We start from the raw sequence: 26,852 nt of genomic DNA, 5'->3' as shown, positions 1-26,852 counted from the left end.
ATATTCAATCTCTGAACCTCACCTTTCCTTCTTTCTTATTGTAACCCACAATAGTGAATATGATCAGGTACACAATGTAGAACAGGAAGTTGAGGAAAAACAGGGGACCCGCAAACTTCTTCCACTTCTCATCCAGTATTCGGGTCAGAGGTTCCGTCTCAAGCATCTTGTGACGGTTCTGCAAGGAAACAGGAGGAGAAAGATGTTTAAGAACGGGATGACAGCAGCAGCCCTGACTGGGCTCTTGATGCCAGAACTCACAGGAATGTCGCTGCCGCGGATTAGTATCTCCATGACTGAGGCTTCCTCGCACGAATCCAACGAGGCCAGGTCGTACAGGGAGCAGGTGACCGGTCCGTAAACCCATTCAGTGAATTTACGGGACAAATGTTTGGTCTGGCTCTCTTGGAATTCCCGTTTCAGGATGTGGGCAAAAAGCTGCAGGCAAATGAAAGGAAAGCCAGAAGGTTCACTGTCTGTTGTCCCGGCAGTTAAACATTCAATCTAAAACTGTAGACTTGTCTGGAGCACACTACTAGGCAGCAGGACTATGGAAACCTTTTAAATGATCTAGCCACATCTCTACTGACCCCTATCTTGCCAGTCTTGGCAGCCATTTTGAGAGGTGTTAGCCCCTGGTGGTTCTCGATGTCTTCCAGCTTCAGCTTCGGATGCAGTCGGGCAGTGGTCTTGAGGATGCCGTCGTATATGTTGGTGATGAAGTCTGTGTTCTCAATGGAGTTGTCAGCAATCACCACCAGAGCATGCAGTACTGTGTTACCCTGAGAATCTGCCAGCTTTGCGTCCGCCTGCTCGTACTCGTTCTCCATCAGGAAGTCCACCACGTCAGCCTGGTTGGTGCATGCGGCCAGAGACAGAGGCAGCTCACCTGAGGATGACACAGAGAGGGACTTCAGTCAGTGGCTGGTCTTTATTTAGCCTGTGTTTGTGTAATTTATTTATTATAACACTTCATGTTAGAAGGTTTGACATTCAATTCATCAATGTACAAGCATGACCTTTGACTGCAGAGCTTTGAAACTAGCACATTTTTTCTCATTCGAATTAGTTATTTGAATGAAAGATATAGTTTTATGACTACTGACCTGTTAAAAACTGCTGGACATTATTTAGCCAGAAGTTTATCGAACAAATACTGTATTGTATATCCCCTACCAAGGTCTCTTTCCAAGAACCAAGTTTACCGGTTTTCTTTAAAAGGACAGTGGTTGATGGAAATGATCCTTCGGAGTTTATTCTATAAACTTTTTCAGTCCATGTTCCAGATTTAACATGACTACTTAAAACACACCTTAAGATGTATTAGTGTAACTTTAACTCTGGAAATTCACTCTTATTTTATTATTATAATTTTATGTGTGAAATGGGAAAGACGTGCAGCAAAGAGTCAGAACCGAACCTGCAGCCGCTGCAGGAGGACTCAAGCCTCCGGGTGCAGGGCGTCCCGTGCTACCAGGTGAACTAGCAGGTGCCCAAAGTATTAAGTATTTACAGTTGGTGTTTCATCATTGGTTTTCACACAAGGTTCAGTTTACTTGTTACAGGAGCAACTAGGCCTAAGAAAACAGATGTTTGTCTTCTGTAACCCTAATGTTGTCATCAGAGTTATTTCAATATGTGCTTAAAGGTCCATTTTGTAGGATTTAGTGGGATCAAGTGGTGAGGATATCGATTGCAACTGACTGCATAAATATGCCCTGATCACTCTCTTTCCAATCTAGTACCCTTCCAGTAATGTAGAAACTCTCCAGAGTCTTTGGTTTGTTCACTCTGAGCTGCTGTAGAAACAACATGATGGGCTCTGTGCTGTACCAGCTCCTGTTTAAGATATGAAAGGCTCATTTTGATCTAATGACAACACAATAATTCTGAGTTCCAGGTGATTTATCTCTGATGGAAACATAATTAATGATAATGATAATGAATATTATCATGCACTTAATGTCAAAGATTTCTAGGACACTGGTCTTTCAAAATTAGTTACAAAATTAGTTACATTTAGTAGTACTCCAGTGTCTTTAGCTTATACCCTTCGTTAGCATTAATTAAGAAAGTAACAGTTATTATTGATGACATGAAAAGAAAACAAAGAAACAGAATTTGGGATATTGATATACTCAATGGTTGATGTGCAGCAGAGAAACAACCCAGCTAAGACAGCAACAAAGACTGTCAAATGCTGAGTTGTACTTCCCGCTCTGTAGCAGCGTAAACTCACCAAAGTAAAAGTAGGGGCTGTCATGTGGCTGGAAGAATTTTCCACAGGCTTTGGCGTGGACATCTGCTCCTTTACTGACCAGTAGTTTCACATAGGAAATACTCCTCCTCTCGATGGCTATATGGAGAGCTGTCTGACCTGTCAGAGTCAAACATCATTGTGTTTACTAGGAAAGACTGGGAGAGTGGGGTCCCTTAAAAAGGATTGTGTGAAATTCAAGCTCTTAGATTCACAGATAAAAAGTGTACCTTTGTAATAGCTGCTGGTGTAGGCTGCATTCACAAACTCTTTAATGTCGCCCAGCCTCTCGGAAATCTCAATTAATAATTCCACAGTCTCGTTCTTGCCATCTCTGAGGTGCAGGAGAGCCTTCATGAGGGTGGTTTTGCCATACGACTGATCTGCAGGTGCAACATAACACTCAGGGAGTAAATGCACACACATACAGATGGGGCAACGGCTTACAGTGTGGTGCACTGAGGGTCCTGACACACTCACAGAGGGAGTCGGACAGTCTCTTCATGTTTTGGTACAGGTACAGGCCCAGGCCCTCCAGCTTTCTGACGTCTCCGCTGGCCACTGCTTCAAACAGCCTTTCAATGTCAAATGTCTGACTCTCTCTCGTCCTGTCGTCCTGCTCTATACCTTGAATCGCTCTACAATGCAAAATATCACACAGACAATTGGGTTAGAGACATACATGAGTCAAAAGGTCAAGCCGCTCCACATGAATCAACTCTGTGGGGCTTGATGACACACTGAACCTGAGATATGGTGATTTAAAAAAAAAGGTAGGATCATATTATCAAGGCATGGAGAACCTCACTTGTCAAAGTTGAGATTGAATCTGAGTTTCGACTTTGTCTCCTCCATTTCTTCCTGGTAATCAGTGTCCATTGGTGCCTTTTGGGCCTTCTGGCCCAAACCCAAAGCAGAGACCAATCCATCCCCCTTTGCTGCTGTTTGCCGCGATTTCTTCTCCTCCGTCCTGTCGTCTGCTTCCAGGGAGAAGCCAAACATCTCCGACTTCTTCATCTCTACCTCCCTCTGCAGTGGTCTATGTGGAGACATGACACAAGTGGACTTGGCTTTTGAATAGTGCACAAGACATTTTCTGTAGGCGAGTTATGAGCCACCCAAAGATTATAAAGATTGACCAGAATATTTTTCTAATCTCTTCCAGCATCTGAGATTTCTCAAATCAAACAAGCTGATTGTATATTAGAAAGAGTGCATACTCTCGACAAGGTGCAACAGTTCCTTTAAAGGGGACATAGCATGCAAATTCCACTTTGTTAGTGCTTCTACAGGTTAATGTGGGTATCTGGCATGTCTACCAACCCAAAAACTCTGGGGAAAAAACACTCGCGCGTTTTGTTATAGTTCCTCTAAGTCAGAAACGTCATGCTTGAGCGACTCGATTGCGCTTCCTGGGTTTTGTGTCGTAACAAGGAACTGGAAGTCTCCCTACATGGTCTTGGCCCACCCGTCCCCCCACACTCGCTACGCCGGGTTTACACCGGAGGCAGCGAGGCTGCGAGGCAGCGCAGCGCCGTTCCCAAGCACGCAGCCGGGCTGTTCACACGGGACGAGCATTTCTCCGCTGGTCAGCCCGCGATTCACTCACATGTGGCATTTGTCTGGATCGTTGGGACTGGGAGGCTGCAGCAGCTGCTCGGGAGCGACCGCTCGCTCTCCCGTGCGTGAGCTGGAATTTGTGTCAGCGCCACACAGCCAGCAGTGTGGAAGACTTCCGCAGTGTTCAGCGCTACTGTAACCCCCGAACCCCGACATTCAACGGGTACAACAACAAGCGGAGAAAGCAGAATCGCGGGCTGACCTTATATATACAGTCTATGGGGCTGACCAGCGCGGAGAAATGCTCGTCCCGTGTGAACAGCCAGGCGGCTGCGCGCTTGAGAACGGCGCTGCGCTGCCTCGCAGCGGTCTTCCACACTGCCAGCTGTGTTCAGCTCTACTGTACGCCGGGTTACAGTAGTTACGCCGGGTTACAGTAGTTATGCCGGGGTACACCGGACGCGGAAGCGCCGCTGCGAGGCAGCGCAGCGCCGTTCTCAAGCGCGCAGCCGCCTGGCTGTTCACACGGGACGTGCATTTCTCCGCTGGTCAGCCCCATAGACTGTATATATAAGGTCAGCCCGCGATTCTGCTTTCTCCGCTTGTTGTTGTACCCGTTGAATGTCGGGGTTCGGGGGTAAATGATGGTCTTCATAGCCCCCCCCCCCCCCCCCCCCCCACCTCTCTTTCTCTCTCTGTCTGTCTGCTTGTGTGCTTGTAGTGGATGGGCAGAGGGGGACATTTAATTATGTGATTGGGAAAATTAAAACTCCAGGACAACAGAAGGGGAATACAAAGTATGGGATGCATATTTGATAATTTATATCATATAAAATATGTAATTTATATCGTTTAAAATCATGGGGGGAGAGGGGGGAGGGGGGAGCTGGCTCATTAGCATTTAAAGGAACAGGCACTCAAAACAGGTCACTCTGTGGAGGGCTGTTTTATACAGGGTAAAAAGGGTGCTGTTTTATATGATCCTTGTGGTATTTTGACCAAAGTATGTTACAGACATTTCATTAAGACCCCAAGGAACCATATCAACTTGTGGTAAAATGGGCATGCTATGTCCCCTTTAAATTGAATCAAGCTGCACCAGATTGCACACACTTTGATAGATATCACTCCCTTAAACATGCCTGACTTTTTACACCAAGAGTGGTTCCCTGGGAAATCAGAGAAAAATTATCCTGCAAACTAACAAACACACAGACAAACAAACCAACAAACCAACAAACGGACAGAGGTGTAAACATACCCTCCTTGACGAAAGTAAAAGTGCAGGACAACATGTTAAGTGTTCGTGCTTCACACATCAGTTACAATGTGTCTGTATCAGCTGGGTCTGAATATGTTAACCACACCTCACGGGCAGACAAACATGTGATAGCTCAACCCCACTGACTCACAAAGGAGTTTATTTATAAGATTTCCATGACAGCAGTGCACACAACACGATTTCGCAGCTACTTCTGTGCGGAATAATCCAATCCAGCTTTTCAGACGATCATATTGGTCTAAAGTTTTGATGTAGAAGATGACATGTTAAGGACAATGGAAACATACATCTCCTGTGGCTGCTTGTTCCCCTTTTTATCAAGGAAATGGGGAATCAGTGACGCTGGGAACTGCATGATCATCACAAGACTGACAGACACAAAGAATGCAGAAACAGAGAAGTACATCTTACAATGAAACTCAAATATATTCTTGGCATCTCATCTGAATGACAAATTAAACATTTGATTTAATTGAAACACGATTTGAGAAATGTATTACGTCTTTTTTGGAAATTTGTGTTTTCAGAAGCACCACACGATGCATTTATTTCCTTCTGTATTTTTTTATTATTTTTTATTACATTATTTATTTGATTTTATTTGCATGGGTTTCCAGCAGAATACTCCAGATAGACTGATTATTAATAAGTACTATTTCTTACAATAATATTAAAGAATAATAATGTAAAGAGAGACAGTCACATCTGTGAAGTCTGTTTCCTCTGATTTTCTGTATCTTTATCAAAGCTAAGCCACAATCGAAGCTGTGCAGAGTATGATCTTAAATGTCTCAGACACATTAGGTTTTGTTCATGTAAGGATGCTGAAGATACTCTCCTGGACCTGACTCAATCTAATCAACTGAAAGCATCAAACAAAGCCATAACACATCGGTTACTCACCAGAAATAATTCTTCTTCTCCCTCTTCCAGATGGTCTTCTTGATCAAAACAAGCGTACAAAGAGGAGCAGAGATCTGGGCGTGTGAATCCTATGGTCCTGCTAGAGGCAGATTGAGTGACCCGCCCTGGAGAATATCAGAGCACTTAAGTGAAGCCCTGTGTAAAAAGGGATGCTGTTATTGACCTCCCCCAGCTCATCAGCAACTATGACGTGTTATATTGTATTACATTACAATGTGTTTCAATGACTTCCTCGAGATCTGAGCAGCTTTCTGCAATGTTTTCAGTGTCATATTTTGAGTACTCCACTGTTAAATTTAACTGGAAAGAAATTCCCATAAAGGAAAAGATTTTAAAAGATTGTTACGTGTCTCTGAAAATAAAACATATTCAAGAGAAACTTACCCTTTTTGCTCAGTTTTTCTGCCACTTGTGTGGAATATTTCTTAAGTAAGTCAACTTTTTTTAATCCTTACTGTTGCTGAAGCTATTCCTGTGTCACATCAGCCTCTCACTAGTTTCACATTAACGGCAGTGTGTGTTCCCAGTGCAGCTGTGGTCCTGTGACTACTGAGTGCTAAGTGTGTGGTTGCAGAGCTTCTGCATACAAGTTCTGGTTTCTTTCTTAGGGTTACTTCCTTATTTATTTATTTTTACAGGAACACAGGTCACCAAGACAGTGAGATGGTTTTATCTGTGTTAATGTGCTACGTCATTCAATGTGTCTCTGGCCTTTTTAAATAAATTTGTCTTTTTTTAATTTGAACTTTTGAAATCTGTGCACAAGAAAAGAATGATGGTCACTATGTCTACGATAATCTGGACGAGTTAAATAACACTATAGTTAAAAAAGTTTTATTTGTATAATCACATCACTTCAGCCATGAGCAGCACTGACAGAAACATATTTCCATATCAACTGTAGTTGATTCAACAAAATCCTGCCTGAGTAGTGTCGTGGCAATTTCTGCAATCCCACTTTGACAACGAGGAACGAGACACAATTCTCTTACAGTATTGTCACATTGCTCAGAGCATGGTGCATAAGACAAAGGTTAGTTTGTAACATGCCCCCCGATGGGAAGCTGTTCTTTGTCTTTATACATTTGGCTCATCCCTCCCACTCTGGTTGGGGTTGTTACAAAGTCAAAGGTCAGGATCTTCTGATGACATCAAGGCAACGATGCCTTAGTTAAAGCAATCAGGCCAAGATTCACTCAGTTGTACAGGATACAGCATGATCAAGATTACATTGTATAAGATTCAATCATGATCAATCAAAGGGGAAATTAACATGATTATATTAATATCAAAATGTTACATTTCCCTTACAGTAGTAAAAACAATAACAACCTTAATAACACTGATGTCATGTGTGTTTTCCACATGGGAAAAATGTGTATATAAATTCATTATTATAAGATAAAATATGAACATGGCTGCTGGAAATATAACTAGTGAAAGGACAGTTTGCCATAATCTGCATCGAGCCTCATCTGAAGCAAAATGTGGAACTGAAGAATATTAATTTCAACATTCAACATTTTCCACATTAAGAGCAGTAGAAATTCAAACTGAAACCATACATTAAGACTTAGAATTAAGAGAAGGAAAAGAAAGTGCAGTAATCATCCATTTAAATAGCAACTTAAGGATTTAAAAAAAACTTTTCTTTATACCAAAGTTTGTCCTAAAATCAGGGCATTAAGCAAATAAGATTTAATGAAAATATAATCACAGAATGAACTGAGCAGGGATAATGGGGGAGGGGACACCCCACCAACCCTGATACAACTGATACTTTGTAGCTCTTGAGCAAAGCACTTCCAGCCTGCAGCAACACCGGCTGAGGGACTCCACCCAGTGAGCTACATGCAAACTCGTTCTTGGACAGTTGTGTCGAGAGCTTTTTCACAAGCATCAGTGGGTCAGTCTGTGATCTGACTGGTTTTCCAGTACCATGACCCCGATTCACTTTTAACCATTCACCATGGCGACCAATGTTGCACGGCTCACAGGTTCACTTCATCATGATCAGATCAAAACCTGTCAACAGCCAGACTGCTGTCCAATCAGATCACTGGGTATATTCAGTCATCATCACTGAATCCTGACTGAGAGTTTTCAATCAAGTGTCAAGTGTTAAGGAGCAATAAAGATGTTTTAATGGCTCAGTAGAAACACTTTGATAATTATACCAGAGGAATATGTGTCCACTCTGGTAATAATATTGTACTTGTAGCTGACCACGTTGCAGTGAAATAATATCAATTGTCCAAAGGGTTTTTAGGCTCTTAATCGTGTACTACAGCTCAGAATAGCGCAAGGCAACTTTTGAATATTAAATTGTTTAAATCTTAAATCTTATGAAGTACACTGTGTTTTTTTTTAGAAAAAAGATGTCCACACACTGATAATTTGTCCAGTAACTCACAAATGCACACTTTGTTTATATACACCTTGATATGTGCAAGATGTCTCATCTCCCTTTCTTTTTATGCAGGCATCCTGAACATTTCAACCCTGCTTTTCCATCAGAACCTTTACCTTTTCCACATATGATTCATAAAAATGTGTGCATCATTGGAAAACCGTATAAATGTCATTACAGATCATGCTCCTATACTCGCTCCAGTGAATATGTTGAAAATACCAAAGGTTTTAAAAGACACTTTATAGCCTTATCCTTTAACTATTTGGATAGTATTCCTACTTTTTCTATAGTGCCTTAGTTACATTCTAGTTTCTACTTCTGCATTACTAAAGATAATTCAATAAAAAGTCTTGTCACATCTCATATGTAATGTTTATGTCAGGGTTTTGAAGTTTTTCCAAGTGACCGGCCTGTAATTATGATGTCTGCCTGTAAGGTATGTCACTACTGCTTTCTCATACAGACCCGTGTACACAGAGGCACAGTCTGCATCGATCAATAGATGAAATCTCTTCAGCAACCTCAGATAGTGGGGGTGAACTTAAAGATGAGAGGGTCAAGAAACCTGACACAGAAACCACGAAATGGAAGGATGGGGGGGGGGGGGGGGGGGGGGGAAGACACATTTCCCTTATTGTTGGATGCTGAAATGATTCATGGGCTATGTATAATGTCTTTTAGCAGCACACAGGGAATGAGCATAAACATGTTGCTCTCTACTCTTGAAACATATGCGTTGGTGCAGAAACCAACAACTGTAAAGCTGCGTGGTAGTAAGATGAGGGGTGTAGGAGCCCCTTAGTGGGCTTCAGGTTATTTACCATATCAGTAGGAACTTTCATTCTCGTGTAAGCTGTTGCGAGAGGGAAGGAGCACAAACTGATTTTTGACCACATACACATGAAGTGAGAGGTGCGTTGTGGTATTGGTGAAACTTGGTGAGTGGATGAATGGAGATATATGGACACTGATCTGGATTCTTGTGTGTAACATGTTGAAGACCTAACAGTGAAAAACAAAGCAGAAGTTTGACCCAACTAAGCCACGTTATTGTGAGCATGACGAGTAGCTCCAGTAGCCGGTCTATTAGCCTGTCTATGCAGCTCCTCAGTGACTTCAGGCTTAGCTGCTACATGGGGTCTTAAGTCTTCCACAGCATATTGTGTTGATGCACTGTATTTGCCCTCACATGGTTCCCGTCATTCGCGAAATCAACCCTTCAGTGGATTTTTTTGAAGCATCACGTATTTGATGTCATAGTGATTTTTGCTGGGGGGAAAAAACACTACCAAACACAACTGCTAAGACCCACAGATGGTCAATGTATTGCTCTTCAGGGACAGTGAATTTAAATGTGGCTGCACTCAGCTGCTAGTTTTGGCTAAAATGTTAAACATGTCATAGATTCTGTCCTTTGGTCTGAAAGGTTTCACAACCTCATGGCACATCTTGAGTCACACAAGGTTTTTGATCCCTATCCTGGCAAATATACTGTAGCTTTTGTTTTTAGATCACAGATTACAATATGTTGCAGCATTTCAGTTTGCTTGATTCTTCCTTCTTTCAAAGTGGTACCATATGATACGGAACTCAGAGGTGTGCAAAATCATCAGTTAATCATGTAAACATACAGGGGAGGTTTCCCCTGTGGATAATAAGTCTCATTTAGAGTCGGTCACAGAGGACCATGGCCACACCGACAGCAGAGTCTGCGTTCTGTCTGTACACCACCGGCTGATGAAACGCCTTCTCCACTTCCTGCCTCAGCACCTCGTTGCGAGTGAGCGCGCTCCCGCTACCCACAATCCTGCTAACCCCTGCCTGCTGCAGACGCTCGACTGGCATCATGGAGGTGATGTTGTCCAGTACTCCGCGACACAGCGCCCTGGTCACGTGGCCAAGGGAGAGGTTATCGGCGGAGATGTTGGTGACCTGACCGAGGCAGAGGGGGTTGTGTCTCTCTCCCAGGATAGTGGGGCTCACCCTCAGATCGCTGCTCTCCTGGTTCAGGGCGCAGCTGACCAGCTTCTCGTATAAACACGAATCAGTCAGCTCAGCATCTGTGGGGGAGGGAGGGAGCAGTTTGACATTTGGATAAACACATTTAATGGGAATAATCTATTGTGGTCTGTCATTTTAGTAAATAAGTAATAAGTGTATTTAATTCAGCACATTTCTCAAGTGCCTCACAAGAATAATTAACTAGCAATTAAACAATAAAAGAAACAAAGCATTTGATCAGATAGAAAAACAAACAGCAAAACTAGACGAAGGCCATTTTATGTGAGTACGCAAATGTCCCAGTGAGAGCCTTCAGACCATATATAAAGAGCACGCTAAATCAGATGTTAAGAACGTTTTTAGTTAGACGCCAGTGTTGATGTGCTGTAAACAATTGCACGTGATCCCCAGGCAGAATTAATAATTTATGTAGTGCCTCTGCCTGCTGTGCTACCTCATATAGTAGAATTGTTTTGGCCCAGATTTGGCCCACACTACCATACGGCCACATACCACATGGAATGATGGCAATTGGGCGATGTGCTCCACTTCTGGGCAACAAGTTAGCCATAGCAATACCGCATGTCAGACAAAGGTTGTTTTATAGTTAGTTTTATATTCACCGTTCACCACCTGGGACACTTTAGGTTCATGTCCAGACCAGACCTTGCCTACAGCAACATTTGTTTAAAGATATTTGGTCCACATTTACTGTTTCAGTCAGACAACGCACGTTCAAATGTTTATTGCAACAGTAGAACATGTTAGTGTTTGGCGTCTAGGCACCGACCTAATCACTCCCCCCGATATGATTACATAGATATGATGGGAGTGATGAACAAATACTTGTCACCCTCGGTCGGTGTCTACAGGTGGATGCGGGGCAAGCAAAGGGAGTAAATTTGGGGAATTTTTTTCTGCTTACATAGACGGCCTAATAAGGTGGGTGTGTATTATAGATGGTTGTGGAGAGTGAGGTATGTCACGTGGTGTATGTCACATGATTGGAGCAGTGCAGCTCGAGTTGGCTGCCTGAACTAGCTCGCAAACTCCATTTTACATTCGGCCACTTAAGGCTCACATCCATTTTCTCCAGGTCACAAGAAGGCCAGAAGAGCCGCATCATTGCCTTAAGTGGCCCACATCCATATGCTATCTGGGACCCTACATCTGAACGCTACAGACATTTCTGTGCTGTTATGAACACGTCTAATCTATGAATGTCCTGCTGCGATGTTCATGTGTGAAAGGTAAACTCCAGAGAAAGTCCGGACCCAATTCTGCGGTGCTCATGTCTCAAAACAGCTAAAGTTAGCCTTGTAATACACTGGCGACCTGTCCAGGGTTTACCCCTCTTTAGAAGTGATGCTATCTCAAATTATGATGAGAACCTCTGTCTTATCTTTAGGTAACTGTTTTAGCATTCATTATGATTAATTAAACCACTAACTCTCCATCTGTGTTCAGAACATTGAGCATTGAACATTGAACATCCTTCGCTTATTTTTGTCTGGATTCAGTCTCCAAGGATGAATAAACTTGGATTGTATTATGAAACAGGTTGTACAGGAGATTACCGACAATCCACTCTTTCCTCAAGCCAACACTGCCCCTCACTGGTGATGATCTGAAAGTGTAAATTCTTTCTCCAAACGTAGTTTCTAAATGCAGCTGCGGTGTGAAATGGGCCACGCAGTTGAGCCAAGTTATTATGGTTTTCACAAGACTCAGGGGTTCATCTTCTAAAAAGTCATGGAACGAGCGAGTTACTGCAGCCGGACAATTTAAGGTTAGGGCAACTTCATCAGTGAGTGTACAGTCTATCTCATGAAATGCTGAATAAAAACACATACTGAGCTCTTTCATCCAGGCGCTGAGCATCTCCACAAAAGACGCCAGCACGTTCCCTCCGTTCAGCGACGCCGCCACCGCCAGGTACGAGGAGTCAAAGTAGGGGAAGTAGGAGATGGAGGAGGCGGGCTGAGGAAAATCTGGAGGACTGAAGTCAGCGGGCATGGCAAAGGTCAGCTGTGCTGAGGTGCTTATGTTAAGAACTGGGAAATTTAGGAGAAAGATACAGTATATGAGAGTACGAGATGTATGAATAACAGCAACAAACGGGACATGCAAAAGGCGATTGTGGGATAACACTTAACCCATAATGCATCAGTCGTCTGTGTGTGCTAAAACATGTGATCAATTTTTTTTGTTTCTATAAAACTGAAATTATTCTCCTATTTCCATCACAAAACTAATAGATGGTTAAAATATGTTTATTGTAAAAACCTGAGAGAATCAAATCAATTGAAGAAGTAGTGTATTAGTAGAGGAGATCCAACGGTTGCAGTCATATTGGATTCCTTTATTCAAACTGAATAAACCATGAGCGTATGATGCTTTCAGTGCATTAAGTGTACTCCCAGCCCGAGACATCCATGACTGGACTTCGTGTTTCACCTGCGTCTGTCCGTGCACTCATGCAGGAGTAGACAGAGCACTGGAAGTCTCCCAGGGCGGCCCCTACTGGCGTACCAGCAGGAACACCATGCCAGTCAAAGCGAGTCAGTCCCGCCAAGACACCAGACGGCACACACTGAGGAAGCAGGGTCGGAGGGAAGCCAGCACCCTTTAGACTAGAGCATGCACAATACACACGGAGGGACTTGTTATGCAGGGGACACATAACAACTGTGACACTGAGCTTCTGATGATGAACACCTGTCATGCATTTAGTGCTTCAACTCGTGTATCTTAGTAAGACGACACTCTGCCAGCTTTAGTGTTATTAACACAGGAAGTTGAGCACTTTTACATACATGTCTACATTCCACTGGTTGGAAGAAGTGTTGAAGAATCCCCAGCTGGCTGCGTTCTGAGGCGTCATCACACACCCGTCCAGACCACACAGCATGGACACCACGTAGTCCTGGATGGTACCTGCAGCTGTGAAGTCCTCGAGGAACTCAGGCCTGGAGGGAAACCACCCCTCTTTACATTTTACTACTTCCACATCACAAAACCAAGTGGATTTACATGGAGTGTTTTTTAAAGGTGTGTCCTGACCTGTGTTTCATGTACCAGAAGATGGTTGCACAGCCAAACCCTGTGGCCACGCTGAGATGTGAGTCTGGTTTAGGGAGAGAGGACAGGAAGCTGCTGCTGCAGCGTCCGTCCTGCCAGGTGATCAGCTGACTGGTGTCTCTGGCTGTGAAGGAGTCTCTGTTGGACCAATCACAACCTGAGAGACATGAAGAAAAACACAGCAGATTTTGATTTTGATTTTGACCACACAAAATAGCAACTGTTTAACTTTATGGTTATGGATTACGTTTGGTTTTGATACAAAAATATCCCAGTAGCATTAGATTCCTAAAATTGTTTTTAAAAAAAGAACCTACATGCACATCTAGTTTCAGATGCAACAAGCAGAGGTTGACATAGTTATGAAAACTTTATTAAAATGAGGATATTTAGTTTCTCTAACTGTCCATTTCCTGAGTGCATTAAAAAAGTCATCAGCATTACAGACTGAATTATCACTGTAATTCAACAGTATGGAAACACAGCTCTCCTGCTGACAGGTTTGTTCCAAATCTGCCTGACTATTACTAGTAAATGTTCTTCTAATGCGGTCTGGTTAAACATTATGGGAAATGTTGTGTCATCAAACTCTGACTTATCTTTAGAGTCTCTCTCTTCAGACTGTAAACACAGACGTGACTGTTCAGATCAGAATCTGACCTGACTTTTCTTAACTTTATACAAAAAGATAATACATGCAACGTTCACTGATCTGTGATAATATTAACACAAAACACATTTTTCATCATTCTGAACAACTAATTCAAAATCCGTTGCATTCAAGTGGTGATCTAGAAAATTTCCATTTAATGCAACGTCTGTTAAAAGTTCAGTGTGTAGAATTTAGTGACATCTAGTGGTGAAGTTGAATGTTGCAGCTGAACACCCCTCACCTCATCCTCCCCTTCCAAACATGACAGAGAACCTGTGGTAACCTTCAGTTTTCATAAAAACTCAAAGGGTGTTTAGTTTGTCCAGTTTGGGCTACTACAAGAAACATGGCAGCCTCCATAGAGAGGACCCCCCCCCCGATGTAAATATAAAGTATTTCAATATTAAGGGCCATTCTAGGGTAAAGAAAACAACAATTTGTTTAATTTAGATGAAACACACTCGTGAAAACATCACTAGGATTATTTTATATAAAATTTCTGTCAATAGATCTCTTTCACCTAAATCTTACACACTGGACCTTTAAGTCACAATCACTGTTGACCGTTTTCATCTGGGTTTGTTTGTTTTTTATTTAGCGGCATCACGCAAACAGATTACCATGATAGTTGGCGGAAGGATGCGTTATTTGTCAGGAAAGGAACAAATTTAAATTCCTTAAATAATTCGTGGATCTTGATGAAAAGAATCTGACTTATTTAGGGAGCTGGTATCTCTATGAGTGTGTGCAATTTGGTGCAGATCCAAATAAAAACCTGGATTCTAGTAAACAGAGTGTCTGTGAAGACGTTCCCTGAAAAAGAAATGTGTCTGCTGCTGACAGACTCCTGCTGTGAGCAGCATGAATAAAAACAGATGTGGAAGAAGAAAGATGGAAGAAGGACAATTATTGCCTGACTTCTTTTTTTAAATGTGTTGTTTTTGCTGTCCATAAACCTCTGCTACTTGCAGTAACCTGCAAAATGCAGTTATCATCAATTACTGCAGGTGTCGCCAAATCAACCTGGACTGAAATATTCAAGCCACTGTAAATTACGGTGGCCCTGAGAGCTCAACGCACTGCCTTCTCTTCCTGGAATTTTCTCTTCATTAGACATGTTCCTACTAAGGCCTGTGCAACAACATGTAGATATGTTGGGAAATATTGTCTGTGTGCAGTCCCCACCCACTATCACATGACCAGATTGACAGGTGATGATTTACATTTAACTCACACTTCATAATATTTACTGAAGGAAAAAAGAAGTTGAGGCACTGTGAATGCATACATAAGTTAAATAAGTTAAGTTAAGTTAAGTTGGTTTCTTTCTTTTAATTAGAAAAAAATTAATAGCTGAAAGAGGCAACAATTTTCTTATAGTCACGATAATTAAGAGATGTGAATATCTTAGATTTATCCTCTCAGTATAAATAGCTCATGTTTTAACAGTCAAACTACAAAAGTCTTCAGGATCTGAACAATGAGGTGATGTTCCTTTAATTATTCACTAAGGGCCTGAAAACAAAACTAACCCCATAGGATCATGAATCAGCACAGAATTCAAAACTATGTTAATAAGCTTTTGTTTAAAGCCCTCACACCTGAGAGTGTGATGTGGGGCCTTTATCATGGATGGCCTGATAGGGATTAGATTTAAGTAAGTAAAAAGTACATGCAGGGGCCACATCTGAAAGCTACTCTGACGTGGGTACTGAGTGGCTCTGAACAGAGGCCCCTCGTTTATTATAAGGGCATTGGTCATTACTATTACCTCCTTCAAGGAAGTTATGTTTTCATCTGCGTTTATTTGTCTCTCTGTTAGTTGGGGATCTCGCAAAACCTACGCAATGGATAACCACAAAATCTGATGGAAGGAAGCGGTATGGGTCAGGGGAGAATCCTGGTGCAGATTCACATTAGGTGGCGGATCCAGAATTTTTCTTCACTTTCGTTAACATTGTGAGATGTTGTGTTTTTCAACCATTTTGTTGGTTTCTCAGAGAATAATTCATTGATCTAGATGAAAAAATAATAGGCAAATTTAGGACTAATATATAAACTGATATGTATGAGGTGTTTGCATTTTAATGCAAATACAAATAAAATCTGGACCTATTGGATTTGAATGTGGTCGGCTTTCTACTGTTTTAAATGACCCTACCTGAATATGTTGCTATGACCTAAATTAATAGAATTTTGCACATTTTATCTACATTTCAAGGTCCAGTAGCATCCGATCCACTGACCCTGAAGATATTTTTTCCCCCTATGTTATCTAATGAATTCAGTGACGATCAGTGTCTAAGCTCCTCAAACTTCCGTTGTTACACAAGTGACCACACAATGTTTTGAAACTCCACCGTGTGCATCCACACATACAGTCAGGTCAGTGCTCTCACCGCTCTTTGCCTTCCAGAATAAGACGCCGTGCATCTGTCCGGACAGACCGATGCTGCACACATGCTGCAGTTTGTCTCTGGGCAGGAGCCCGATGCACCGATTCAAAGCGTCTACGATCCGACCTGTGTCCTGCTCCTTAGCCTGCAGGGTAACAGATAAGACAGGCTACACGCACACTCACTGACACACTCGCGCACTGGGCAGAGTTCATATTTCCGAGCTGCAGGGTAGAGAGTAGTTTGGTACGTGAACGCACTCACCTTGCTCCCGCTGCTGTCAGTGATATCAGACGTGGTGGGGAAAGTGTGAGTCGCAGCCACTGCTCTGGAGTCAGTCTCCAGTAAAACCGCTTTCACCGAGGTGGTCCCCACGTCCACACCCAGGATATAGGCCGACATGCCGCTGACTGTGTGTGTGTGTGTGTGTGTGTGTGTGTGTGTGTGTGTGAGTACAGTCCTCTCTCTCTCTCTCTCTCTCTCTCTCTCTCTCTCTCTGTCAACACAACAACTTCATCATCAGGAGGAAGACAACAATGATGCGTTTATGTCAAAAAAGGAAATCGGATTTCTCTACGTGTCCTTATGCACATTGGTGTCCACGTGCGGTTTACTCGTATTTTTTGTATAACAGCAGTTACATTACTCAGTATTTATCCCTATATTACATATATTACCTAGACAACACAAAATAGGTACATTTAATGAGAAGGACTGATGAGATGGACACATATAAAATGCTGTTACACATGTTACAGCAAATACGTGTATTGAGTGTATTGGCAACACAAAGGTCACACAAGGGCACACATGCGTGCTGAGAACTATTCCATTGTCTTAAACTATTTATGAACAGCGTTATTTTATTTAAAGTAATGTGGATATAAACACTGAAAATAGGCCTTTGTGCCTTTTGACAACTTACTTATAATAGTCACCGGAATTATCTTTGAATGCAAATCATGAAACGTGTTTATCTTTAATTTGAATCGAGGTGTTGGGAAACATTATTTTCATTTTTATTGTTTATATGGTAAAGATGTGAAAATAATTTACCTGTGAGGTGCAACGTGGTGTCTCAAGAGCATGACACGTTTACAAAGACTAATTAAAGTGGCATGTCGCTCTTATAGGTGTGGAGTTTCCTACGCTTTGCCGTGCATGGAAACGCACCACATCGTTAGCCTCCTGTCTGATGGTTACCCAGCTCCCACAATGCACCGCTGAGGAACATGGCCGACGGTGATCGAGAAGTGTCGTCCCAGTGAGAGTGAAGTGCTGCTGCTGCACCCCAGAGGCTGATTCCACCCGGAGAAGTGACCGGACAGTTTGTGAAGCAGATCACACGGAGCATGAGTTTGTGATCCCGCTGCGAGGAGCCGACATTTCCCTGCGTTTATCTCCGGTGAGAAGCTGTCATCACTCGCTGTCAGCCGAGCTAGCCGCGGGGCTAACTAACGGTGCTAGCATGTTAGCGTCAGCGCCGACATTAATGCTGCACTTCATCAGGTTAATGTGCAGTGAAACCATCCAGGGCCGCGCACTGTTGTGTTCAATGTTATACTGAGGCTTTGTGTTTGTATGTGTGTCAGGTGTCTACGTGTGTTACCGCTGCTAGGTTCTAGATGTATTGGTTAGCCAGGTAGCTTCATTGTAGTTAGTCACTAAGCTAACACCCGACCAATGCAGAATGACACCTCTGTTTTCTCTCTTCATCCATATTCCAGGGATTTAATCAGAACTGAGCAATACGGCCGACAGTTTTCACAACAGTCTATCCTTAATTATCACAATTAATGTCCCTATTTTCATTCATTCATTATTTCCAGAAGTAATTTGGTACTAACCAATAAGGCAAAAATACACAGAATTCTTGGGTTTGAATTATTTTATCACCCTATTTTGAAACTATAAAACTAAGTTTTGTCAGTATGCAACCATGGATATCAGCATTTCTAATGTAGAAAGGTTTGCTTTTAGCAGTACTGGAATAAGCATCAAGATCAGTTTTGATAAACAAGTATTAATACCACATGCTCCATCACAAGTAAAAATACATGCATTTAAAATCTTATTGAAATAAATATATAGTGCCCCTTTTGTTGTGCCATTGCAATTATTAATATTATGGATACAGTCGTGTGCAAGCAGCATTTTCATGTAGTTGAAGTTGTACTTCTGGTCAATTATGCAATATGTGCAAAAATTATATCAAGATTTAAATTTTCATATCAGTCAATATAAAAAATGATCACGATAAATGTTCTAAGCATGAAATTAGATTTAGGCTCCTGAGTTTTTTATCTTACAGGTTTTTTTCTAAAACTGCTCTCCATATGTTTGAAAAATATAATTAAGACATCAACAACATAAAATGAAAGAACACAAGTGTGTCAAACCTGCACAATATTTAGTATTTGCACTGTAAACATGTCTGAATCTCTCCTGTTACAGCAGCAGCCTGCATTGATAGCAGACTTGAGCAAACATGGCAGGAGTAGTAGCCAAGCGTGAGGGACCACAGTTCATCAGTGAAGTGGCCGTGAGGGGCAATGCCGCCGTGCTGGACTACTGCCGCACCTCTGTATCTGCTCTGTCCGGAGCAACAGCTGGCATCCTGGGACTGTCCGGACTGTACGGCTTCATTTTTTATTTCCTCTCCGCAATTCTCCTCTCTCTGCTGCTCATCCTGAAGGCCGGACGGCGGTGGAACAAGTGCTTCAAATCGCGGCGGCTGCTCTTCACTGGAGGCCTCGTCGGAGGTCTATTCACCTACGTCCTGTTCTGGACTTTCCTTTATGGAATGGTGCATGTGTACTGAAATGATCCCCCACAAATATCCCCTGAATGATTTCTATCTAATCCTATGTAAACCAGTCATAAATTGTCTGCCCTGCTGTTTGTAGATAAGCCATTAGTGAAGGACTTTGGATTTTTCCATTATGTACCATTAATATACTAGACAATGTGTCAATAATTACCAAATACAGAATAAACAGTTCCCCTTTTCATCCTGCTCCACACTAACCTATGACTGTGAATTTATTTAACCTGTAATTCTGCTCTGTGCACAGAATCATCCCTACCAGAATAAGCCACAGTTGTTATAATGTAAGTTGTGGTGTAACATAGATAAAATCATAATTATATTAAATCATAACCACTTTAACAAGGTGTGGCATCACGTTTCATGTACAAGACTATGGTCTGATTATAGATGTGATTTATGATTTTAATAAATACCTCTGTACAATTTGTTTGCATACATTATTACCTCTGCCAAGAGTTATGTTTTCACTATTGTCCTTTTGTTTGTTTGTTTATTTGTTTTGTTTGTTGCAAGATTACACAAAACTACTAAAATGGTTTCCACAAAATCAAAGAACCCGTTACATTTTAATGTGGCTCTAGGAATGTTATTTAACTGTTCATAACATAGTGAGATAGGGCGTTTGTAGATATTTTCAGTTTTCCAAGGAAGATTTCATGGCTCTCGTTGGGAGAAAACATTGTATATTGACTCAACTGTCACGATGTGTGAAATTTGGTGCAGCTTGACTGGATTTAAAGGGACTGTTGGGTCTTGGCGGTGATATGTGCTCTACTGAGTGTCATTATTTTGTCTGTAAGGCAGTGTCACATGCTTAAATGAAATCAACATGACAAATACATTTGTTTTCAACAATGAAGAACATTCAATAAAAAGACACAGGAACAAAACAGGAAAAGAATTCACTGCACTTCAACGTCAATCAGGCCGCACATCTCCAGTGAACCTGACGACTCAAAGAAGACTGACGGCACATGACAGACTGCATTCCACAGTGTCCTACGTGAATAAATATCAATACGAGTGTGTTGTAACAATTGCATGGTAGATATCCATGTCAGAACCATAGAATAGGAAACACAACACAGCGGTGTTAAACTAGTGTTCACATGTCTGTCACACCACAGGTACATGATGCCTTCAGCTGAACAGTAATTAAGACAGTTCACATTTTCTTACATTGAGTGCACTAAAAATACATTCTCTTCAATCTGTTCTTTCATGATCTTTTCTGTAACACTGAATTTAGAAGATGTCCGAGGACTGATGTATCACATCTAATATTTTTTGTGTAATTTTTATAATGTCCATAAAATAACAAAGGTCAAAACTTAGGCCCAGAATACAACACACACAGGAAATGAGGCCAAATTAGTCTAAATAGATTCCCAACCATCCAAAAAAATTTGAAAGAGAATTTATAACAATTAATAGTAACTGAAACACCAACTGACACATATTTGGCAATTCACTAAAAGTCTTTGATGAATGAATCATCATTATCACAGTACTTCTTATTAATGGACCTGTTGTAATCTCATGGTTCCTGACCCATTAACTTAAAACCACCCTCTTGTTTGTATGACATCAGAGTCCTGGCCCACTAACCAGTGCAGCACATCAACATTTCCCTGGACTAACACATTTTCAGTCAATGCAAGCATCTCTCAAGCTGGTTGAAATGGCAACAGTCATACCAGCAGATAAGAAATGGACAATCCATTTGACGTTTTGGTTCCACCTCCTGCAACATAACTGGGGCCACTGTGATCGAGTGGTCTAGCTCTGTCTTATAACCTTAACTGTGTGACGAGAACGTGATGTGGTTCTTCTGCTCTGAAACTTGGGTAGGGAGAGCGGAGGTGTATCTTTGTCCTGTGTTGCGTGGAATGGTGGGACCCCGTTTTTCCTCTGCTGTGGGAGAAGATTCCTTACTGGCTTCAGTTTCCTCCTCTTTGTTAGAGTTGCCGACGCCTTTCTCTGCCCCTGGCTTCCTGGCTCTCCTCGCCCGGTGTCCAGCCTTTCCGTCCTTGTTTTTGGTCCGGTCCTTCCTGTTACACAGAGTGTGGGAAAGATGTGCCAACAAATGGCATGATACCAGTTTTGGATAACGATTGATTGGAATGTGTGAAAGAGTTAAAATCATACTTGAAGTTGATGATTTCAAACTTTCTCTCTCGGTAGAAGGAGCTCGTGTTCATCATGTAGAGTAGAATCATATCACAGGCAAAGGCTCCCTGAAAGAAAAAAACATATCAGTGAGTAGCTGAAGGTCATTTTCTCTGTTACTGATGGTCATCCATCACTTTCAGAGGAGAATCCAGGGGTGGCACCAGGGGGGCACTGGATCTCAATTCTACATCTCTGCACCTCCCTGCACCATTATCTCTCTGAAAAATGGTTTGTCACCGAAGCGCAATGACTCCTGGGATACGCTGGGCCAGTACGGATCCACCCGTTGGAGCCTTTGTTTCTTGTGGATAAAAGGACGCATTTGTCAGTCGACAAGGAGGAGCCTTCCAATGTAGCCTTCAAAGGATGCAGCCCCTAAATTGGAAACCAGCTGAAACAGGAATTGTGAAATGATGTTGGATGTATAATTGGCCCCTCTGTGTAAATCTTGGCCCCTTAATGGCCCCCTATAGATCCCAGCTCCGCCACTGCTTGTTGCACAGTAACATGATTTTTTTTTTTTCCAAACTTAATACTAGAATTACATATCAATTACCCACATGCACATCACCATAGAATACTCACAGCACCCAGCAGGGCAATACCAGAACCAATGGCAATTATTGTGGGAACGATGTTGAATTTTCCAGCCTGTACAACAATAACAGACATTCACTGCAGGTGGCTACAGGAATCATGTTGGGGGAAAAAACGTCTAATATTTCTGCTGTACCTGGCCGTTGATCATTATGTCGAAGCGAATTCCATACACTTTATACAAAGTGCGATAGGTTTCACCATTTTGATCCTTGTAATACCTGGCATATCTGCAGGGGAGAAACAAATCAGTGGACTTTAAGTGCATGAGATGAAAAGGACACAGGTTAGACAAATTTCTTGTTTCATGCCTGAGAGGACGCACCTGAAGTTGTATCCTGATGTGACTGAGTTGTTCAAGTTCATGTCCAAACGAGTGAAGCTGTAATGTGGATTACACCGTGAGGAGTCCTTATCCAGGTCACAGTTCCACTCGATGAGGATACCAACAGACCCACCCTATGGACCCAAGTACATACTGTATATAACGATAATACAAATAGGCTACTACGATAATAATAATAATAAGTGTGAAAACATTTTAAACATTTCTTTAATACTGTGCATTTTCAGTGTGTGTAACTTGGTGCAGCTTCATTGGATTTCAAGGGACTAATGGGCCTCGGTGGAGGTATGTGCTCTACTGAGGGCCCTTCTATAGTTTGTTAATACCCAGCTATACAGAAACAAATGAACTTAGCAGTGCGGAAGCAGAATGTCCGTCTGAACTGGCACATTGTTTTAGTTTGTACCTTCACAGCCATGTCCTGGAAGTCGTGTCCAGTCCAGCTGACCATATCTCCAAGGCGGAAGATAGGGCAGTAATGATGATTCTCTCTGTCGTAGGAGCATCTTTTCAGGTAGCTATCATCAGAGGTTTCAAGGACGTTAGACCTAAAAGGTGAAGACAAGAAATGTGTATCTTTAAGGTTATCCATCCAGATTGAAAGGGCCATTTTTCATATCCCCTTCATCCGGTGAAGTTAAAAGATGAAAATCACCAAAGGTAAAGTTGTCAGACTGCAAGAGACAGCTGACCATGCCAAGTAAGAGTCGTAGTGGTTTTCATTTCCCCTCAGCCTTACAAAGCCCTCACTCCGACTCAACACACTCTCTGACTGAAGGCATGCAGGATTCAAACCACATCTTTACACCTACTGGCTATAAGAACAGAGTGAAACCGCGTGTGCCACATAAGAGGACGAGTCATGTTGCCAGCCATTTCAAGTAGCACCGATTAAGAGGGATTTCTATTACCTGACAAACCCCATTAGGCCTCAGCACATCAAGATCAGTAAGGAAACACAAGAGAGATGAGTGTGTAATTGGAATAAGGTCCTGACTGATGAATCAAGTGTGGCTTGTGGCATCTCGATGCTTTCTAGCAGGAGTGGAACAGAAAAGAGCAGGGGCGGGGGGGTGACAGAGGGCAGAAGAGCTCAGTGGGCTAGCCCCATCTGATCTGACACCTGTCCAGAACCAGGCCTGCTGTCAAGGACATCTCAGATGACTGTTTCACTGTCTCACCGAGTGCAATGCACAGGCCGGTATAAATAGAAGGCTCTCTGCACCCTAAAGTTATTTAAAGCAGCCGCTGGAACGTATATCCCTCAGCTCTCTCACTCATCTGTGTTATGATGTCTTGAGTCCGTACACACTGGCAGTCAGCGCCACTTACTTGGAGAATTCAAACTTTGGGAAGCGGATGAAATTCTTGATGTAGATGGTGAAGTTTTCTGCCTCGCTCAGTAAAGGCTCTCTGCGAATGAAAGAGACAGGCGGCTGTGTGAGAGGGGAAAAAAGAACTGGAGCTGACAGGCTGTATTGGTAATAAATAGAAGCTGTGAAATATCTGTGTGTGGGGGGGTGGGGGTAGGGGTCACAGCCTGTGTGAATGCCACAGCACAAAATGGATTAATTTCTAAAGTTCTGCAACAGAGGAGGGATTCTCACGCGGGACGCTTGGTGTATTCGACCGGACACCAGGCGTGAATCTCACAGGTCCCGGTGCTGTTTATGCACAGGCCGGTCTTGATCCCTAACAGAGGAAGAACAGATTCTTGGCTGGCAGAAGTTTGTTACAGAGTACTGTCGGTATATGTGTATTTTCTATGATTAGATGTGTGTAAATACAAAAACTTATAAATGAGCAATGAAAAGTTTGCATGTATCTGGAAAATGTAAACCTGTAACTGAGCTGAAAACATGGATGTGAGGTCCTCACCATGGCCAGCTGTTACAGCCTCCCCTTCGGCGCAGTCATCATCACTGAGACATCGTCCATTTGACACCTTGTAACTCTGTGAGGAACAATAAAAGCTGCTGGATGTGAAAACATCTGTAACAGTGTGATTTATAATAAGTCAGACATTAGGATTTCGGTGTCCTCACCTCAGCACAGAAGCCCAGTCTCTGATTGGGCGTCTCTATGTAATTTGTTACTATGAAGAACACCTGCTCGCCCTAAAAAAGGAAAATTCAGGTCAAGACAATGAGTTCGACAAGCAAAAGGTTAAACTAATTACACTCCCCGGGAAGTTCAATATTCTTAAATCTGTTTAGTTGGGTGCTGAGGCTAATGCTGACACTCAACGTACTCATAATCTCTCTCGACAGGAGCGTAATTAGGGAACGCTCTGACATCAATACACACCCTGCGAGGTGGGATGGCCTTTTTTAAACTCATGGGGTGGTTTTGTTTTTATGTTTATGTGGAAGATGCATATAGATAGACTGAAAGATAAGATGATGATACAGCGGACTCACATTTGGGGGTATGACGTAATCCTCAGCGCTCCAGAGGTGGAGCCCAGACTCTGAGCTGTTGGTCAGTGTGACACCTTTCAGCTTGGTGATGACTGACGTCTGGATGGCCTCCTCCCTCTCCTGGTAGCCCTTCCTCACCACAAACACCCACCTGAGGTTTACATGGAAACTTTAGACTGCATAATGTCATAAGTGCCGAATACATCCAAAATCAATTATTATGTTTGTAGATATAGTTTTTTTTAATGTCAATGAAACATATGCGATATCAAAATATGATGCCTTGTTGAGCAGCATGTAATCTGGGCTGACACCACACACTGTCTGTAGGTGTGTTCACCAGCATGAGTAATGCTAATAGGTATCATAGACTACATGGCAGGATATTTTATACAGCACCGCTGGAACTATAATTATTTTATAACAGGACATGTTATACTATTCTTCTAGTATATACCAACAATAAACATAACAATTCTTACATAACATTTTCAAAGTATATTTACTGATATGGGCCTTTGCTCAAAGCTATAGAGCTAACAGTAAACAAGGAATGACTTAAATGTGCATCTTACTGAATACGTAATTGTTCATGGATGTTTGACATATAATTGTGGGCCCTTTATGGTCCCTGCAAGAATCCTTGATCTACCACTGCTTCATAACAATAATGTTGGAACCAGTGTGTAATGTTCACACACAGGACGAGACTGCAGCCGCAAATGAGTAGAATTAAAAACACCAAAGGTCTCAGGAGTGAGACAGAAATGAAAACCAGTGCATGTGAACATGAGCTGCAGCACATGCCTGTGATTTTCACAACCAGCCTGCAGCAGACACACTGCTGCCTTTACCACTACACGTAGCACAACTTATCCCTCTAAACAAGTGAGCTTAAACCAGTTGTACCTGTCACCTGCTCAGCTCTTTTTGCAACTTCACAGAATTGTACAATGTTGTACAAACACTGCAGATATGCGCTCAAAACAGAAAATGAACAGTTAAAGTGACAGGACATGCAAAAAATGATGTTTGACATAAATATAAAGGAGAGCAAAGAAAAGAAAGGGGGGGGGGGGGACTGTTTCTTATTGTTCATTTAAAATGTCACTGTAAATTTGGACAGTTCTGTTACTTTTTTTGTGTCTATGAAGTCTTGCTATATTCTTTGAATTCACGTAAGAAAAGTCCAGTGAAATCAGGTTTATTGTTTGCTGTTCTATATTTATGGATGTGAAATTTACCATACAGAATCATTAGGTTTATAATGAAGTCAAAGTCAAATTTAATACTGAGATCAGATTTTACACTATATATAATTAGAAAAAAAAAGTAATTGAACGTAATGGTAAGATAAATGTGTCATAGATTGTTGTTTATCGCTGTAATCACCTGTCACCTGCTTTTCATCATGTCTCTTACATGCATGTGACATAACACAGTGAACGGTGAGGTAACATAACCCACTCCGTCCATAGTAGTCTGACCCATTAGATAATTTACCAACACAATCTTACCTAATTTCAAAAGAGAAAACACTTTTTCCAGATCTGAAAACAAAGTGACGCTGCCTCTTTAAAATCCAAAACCCTTTTTTTGACCAGCTCAACTATTTTTAACTTGTGAATCACTCTGTAAAAGGTTACTTAATGCCGTCCATGTTATTAAAAAGCCGGGACATGCATATTGCTCCTCACCCTATTATGTATCCCAGTACGGCCAGCTGATAGAGACGAAACAATATTCCAATCCTCCTGTTCTCTGCGATGACATATTTCTCTGTCTTGTAGTTGAGCAGAGAGAGGAAGAAGATCCCCCAGCCTGCCATTCCTTCCCCCCTGCACTGCCTGCACACACTGACACAGGCTCCCAGGCTCCAGCTGATATATGCAGACCTTTCACTTGTCAGGCTGCAGGCACA

The 26,852-nt window shown here is 42.2% G+C and overlaps 4 protein-coding genes across 9 annotated transcripts in view; 1 reads left to right on the top strand and 3 right to left on the bottom strand.

Moving 5' to 3' along the window:
• Window positions 1–6,571, bottom strand: part of trpv1 (transient receptor potential cation channel, subfamily V, member 1) — a 35,893-nt gene extending 29,322 nt beyond the window's left edge. For 4 of the 5 annotated variants that reach the window (XR_004616011.1, XR_004616010.1, XM_034606062.1 and 1 more), the window contains exons 1-9: window positions 6,473–6,571; window positions 6,408–6,436; window positions 3,066–3,296; window positions 2,738–2,895; window positions 2,488–2,640; window positions 2,240–2,377; window positions 591–889; window positions 262–438; window positions 23–178 (exon numbers count right to left, since the gene is read on the bottom strand). Coding sequence is in view for 3 of the 5 variants with exons in the window: in XM_034606062.1 (XP_034461953.1) it covers window positions 23–178; window positions 262–438; window positions 591–889; window positions 2,240–2,377; window positions 2,488–2,640; window positions 2,738–2,895; window positions 3,066–3,274 (1,290 nt within the window). In the remaining 2 variants the exon portion in view is untranslated. Of the gene's footprint in view, window positions 1–22; window positions 179–261; window positions 439–590; window positions 890–2,239; window positions 2,378–2,487; window positions 2,641–2,737; window positions 2,896–3,065; window positions 3,297–6,002; window positions 6,028–6,407; window positions 6,437–6,472 lie in introns of those variants that run through there. The other variant, XM_034606061.1, reaches the window with a different exon arrangement.
• A 3,075-nt stretch (window positions 6,572–9,646) lies between these two features.
• shpk (sedoheptulokinase) lies at window positions 9,647–17,014 on the bottom strand. Its single transcript, XM_034606082.1, has 7 exons — window positions 16,831–17,014; window positions 16,570–16,711; window positions 13,501–13,675; window positions 13,254–13,406; window positions 12,895–13,070; window positions 12,291–12,491; window positions 9,647–10,496 (listed from the first exon to the last, which is right to left on the bottom strand). Exons 1-7 carry the CDS (start codon window positions 16,966–16,968, stop codon window positions 10,102–10,104), a joined length of 1,380 nt encoding a protein of 459 aa, XP_034461973.1. The 5' UTR covers window positions 16,969–17,014; the 3' UTR covers window positions 9,647–10,101.
• A 760-nt stretch (window positions 17,015–17,774) lies between these two features.
• emc6 (ER membrane protein complex subunit 6) lies at window positions 17,775–19,821 on the top strand. 2 transcript variants are annotated; one of them, XM_034606120.1, is made up of 2 exons: window positions 17,775–17,971; window positions 19,024–19,821. In XM_034606120.1, exon 2 carries the CDS (start codon window positions 19,055–19,057, stop codon window positions 19,385–19,387), a length of 333 nt encoding a protein of 110 aa, XP_034462011.1. In that variant the 5' UTR covers window positions 17,775–17,971; window positions 19,024–19,054; the 3' UTR covers window positions 19,388–19,821. The 2 variants fall into 2 exon arrangements, with proteins under 2 accessions (XP_034462011.1, XP_034462010.1); XM_034606119.1 differs by having other exon boundaries at window positions 17,776–17,971; window positions 19,021–19,821.
• Window positions 19,822–20,803: 982 nt separating this feature from the next.
• p2rx5 (purinergic receptor P2X, ligand-gated ion channel, 5) lies at window positions 20,804–26,838 on the bottom strand. The gene is made up of 12 exons (XM_034606084.1): window positions 26,629–26,838; window positions 24,932–25,082; window positions 24,557–24,628; window positions 24,390–24,465; window positions 24,119–24,203; window positions 23,844–23,924; window positions 22,918–23,059; window positions 22,491–22,624; window positions 22,302–22,395; window positions 22,154–22,219; window positions 21,545–21,633; window positions 20,804–21,447 (listed from the first exon to the last, which is right to left on the bottom strand). The coding sequence occupies exons 1-12, from the start codon at window positions 26,757–26,759 to the stop codon at window positions 21,195–21,197; spliced, it is 1,374 nt and encodes a 457-aa protein (XP_034461975.1). The 5' UTR covers window positions 26,760–26,838; the 3' UTR covers window positions 20,804–21,194.
• Between the last annotated feature and the right edge of the window lie 14 nt (window positions 26,839–26,852).

The sequence above is a fragment of the Hippoglossus hippoglossus genome, chromosome 14 (assembly GCF_009819705.1).
Source record: "Hippoglossus hippoglossus isolate fHipHip1 chromosome 14, fHipHip1.pri, whole genome shotgun sequence".
Classification (NCBI taxonomy): Eukaryota; Metazoa; Chordata; class Actinopteri; order Pleuronectiformes; family Pleuronectidae; genus Hippoglossus; species Hippoglossus hippoglossus.
This window is presented reverse-complemented; position numbering and strand designations above follow the sequence as displayed.

Excerpts from the sequence above, each read along its gene's own strand:
- shpk (XM_034606082.1), bottom strand. The coding sequence starts at position 16,968 with ATGTCGGCCTATATCCTGGGTGTGGACGTGGGGACCACCTCGGTGAAA. Across the intron at positions 16,712-16,830 it reads CTGACAGCAGCGGGAGCAAG|GCTAAGGAGCAGGACACAGG; the intron begins GTGAGTGCGTTC and ends GTTACCCTGCAG. Across the intron at positions 13,676-16,569 it reads ATTCTGGAAGGCAAAGAGCG|GTTGTGATTGGTCCAACAGA; the intron begins GTGAGAGCACTG and ends CATGTCTCTCAG.
- emc6 (XM_034606120.1), top strand. The coding sequence starts at position 19,055 with ATGGCAGGAGTAGTAGCCAAGCGTGAGGGACCACAGTTCATCAGTGAA.
- p2rx5 (XM_034606084.1), bottom strand. The coding sequence starts at position 26,759 with ATGGCAGGCTGGGGGATCTTCTTCCTCTCTCTGCTCAACTACAAGACA. Across the intron at positions 25,083-26,628 it reads GTACTGGGATACATAATAGG|GTGGGTGTTTGTGGTGAGGA; the intron begins GTGAGGAGCAAT and ends TGTAAACCTCAG. Across the intron at positions 23,060-23,843 it reads CCAAAGTTTGAATTCTCCAA|GTCTAACGTCCTTGAAACCT; the intron begins GTAAGTGGCGCT and ends TTCACCTTTTAG.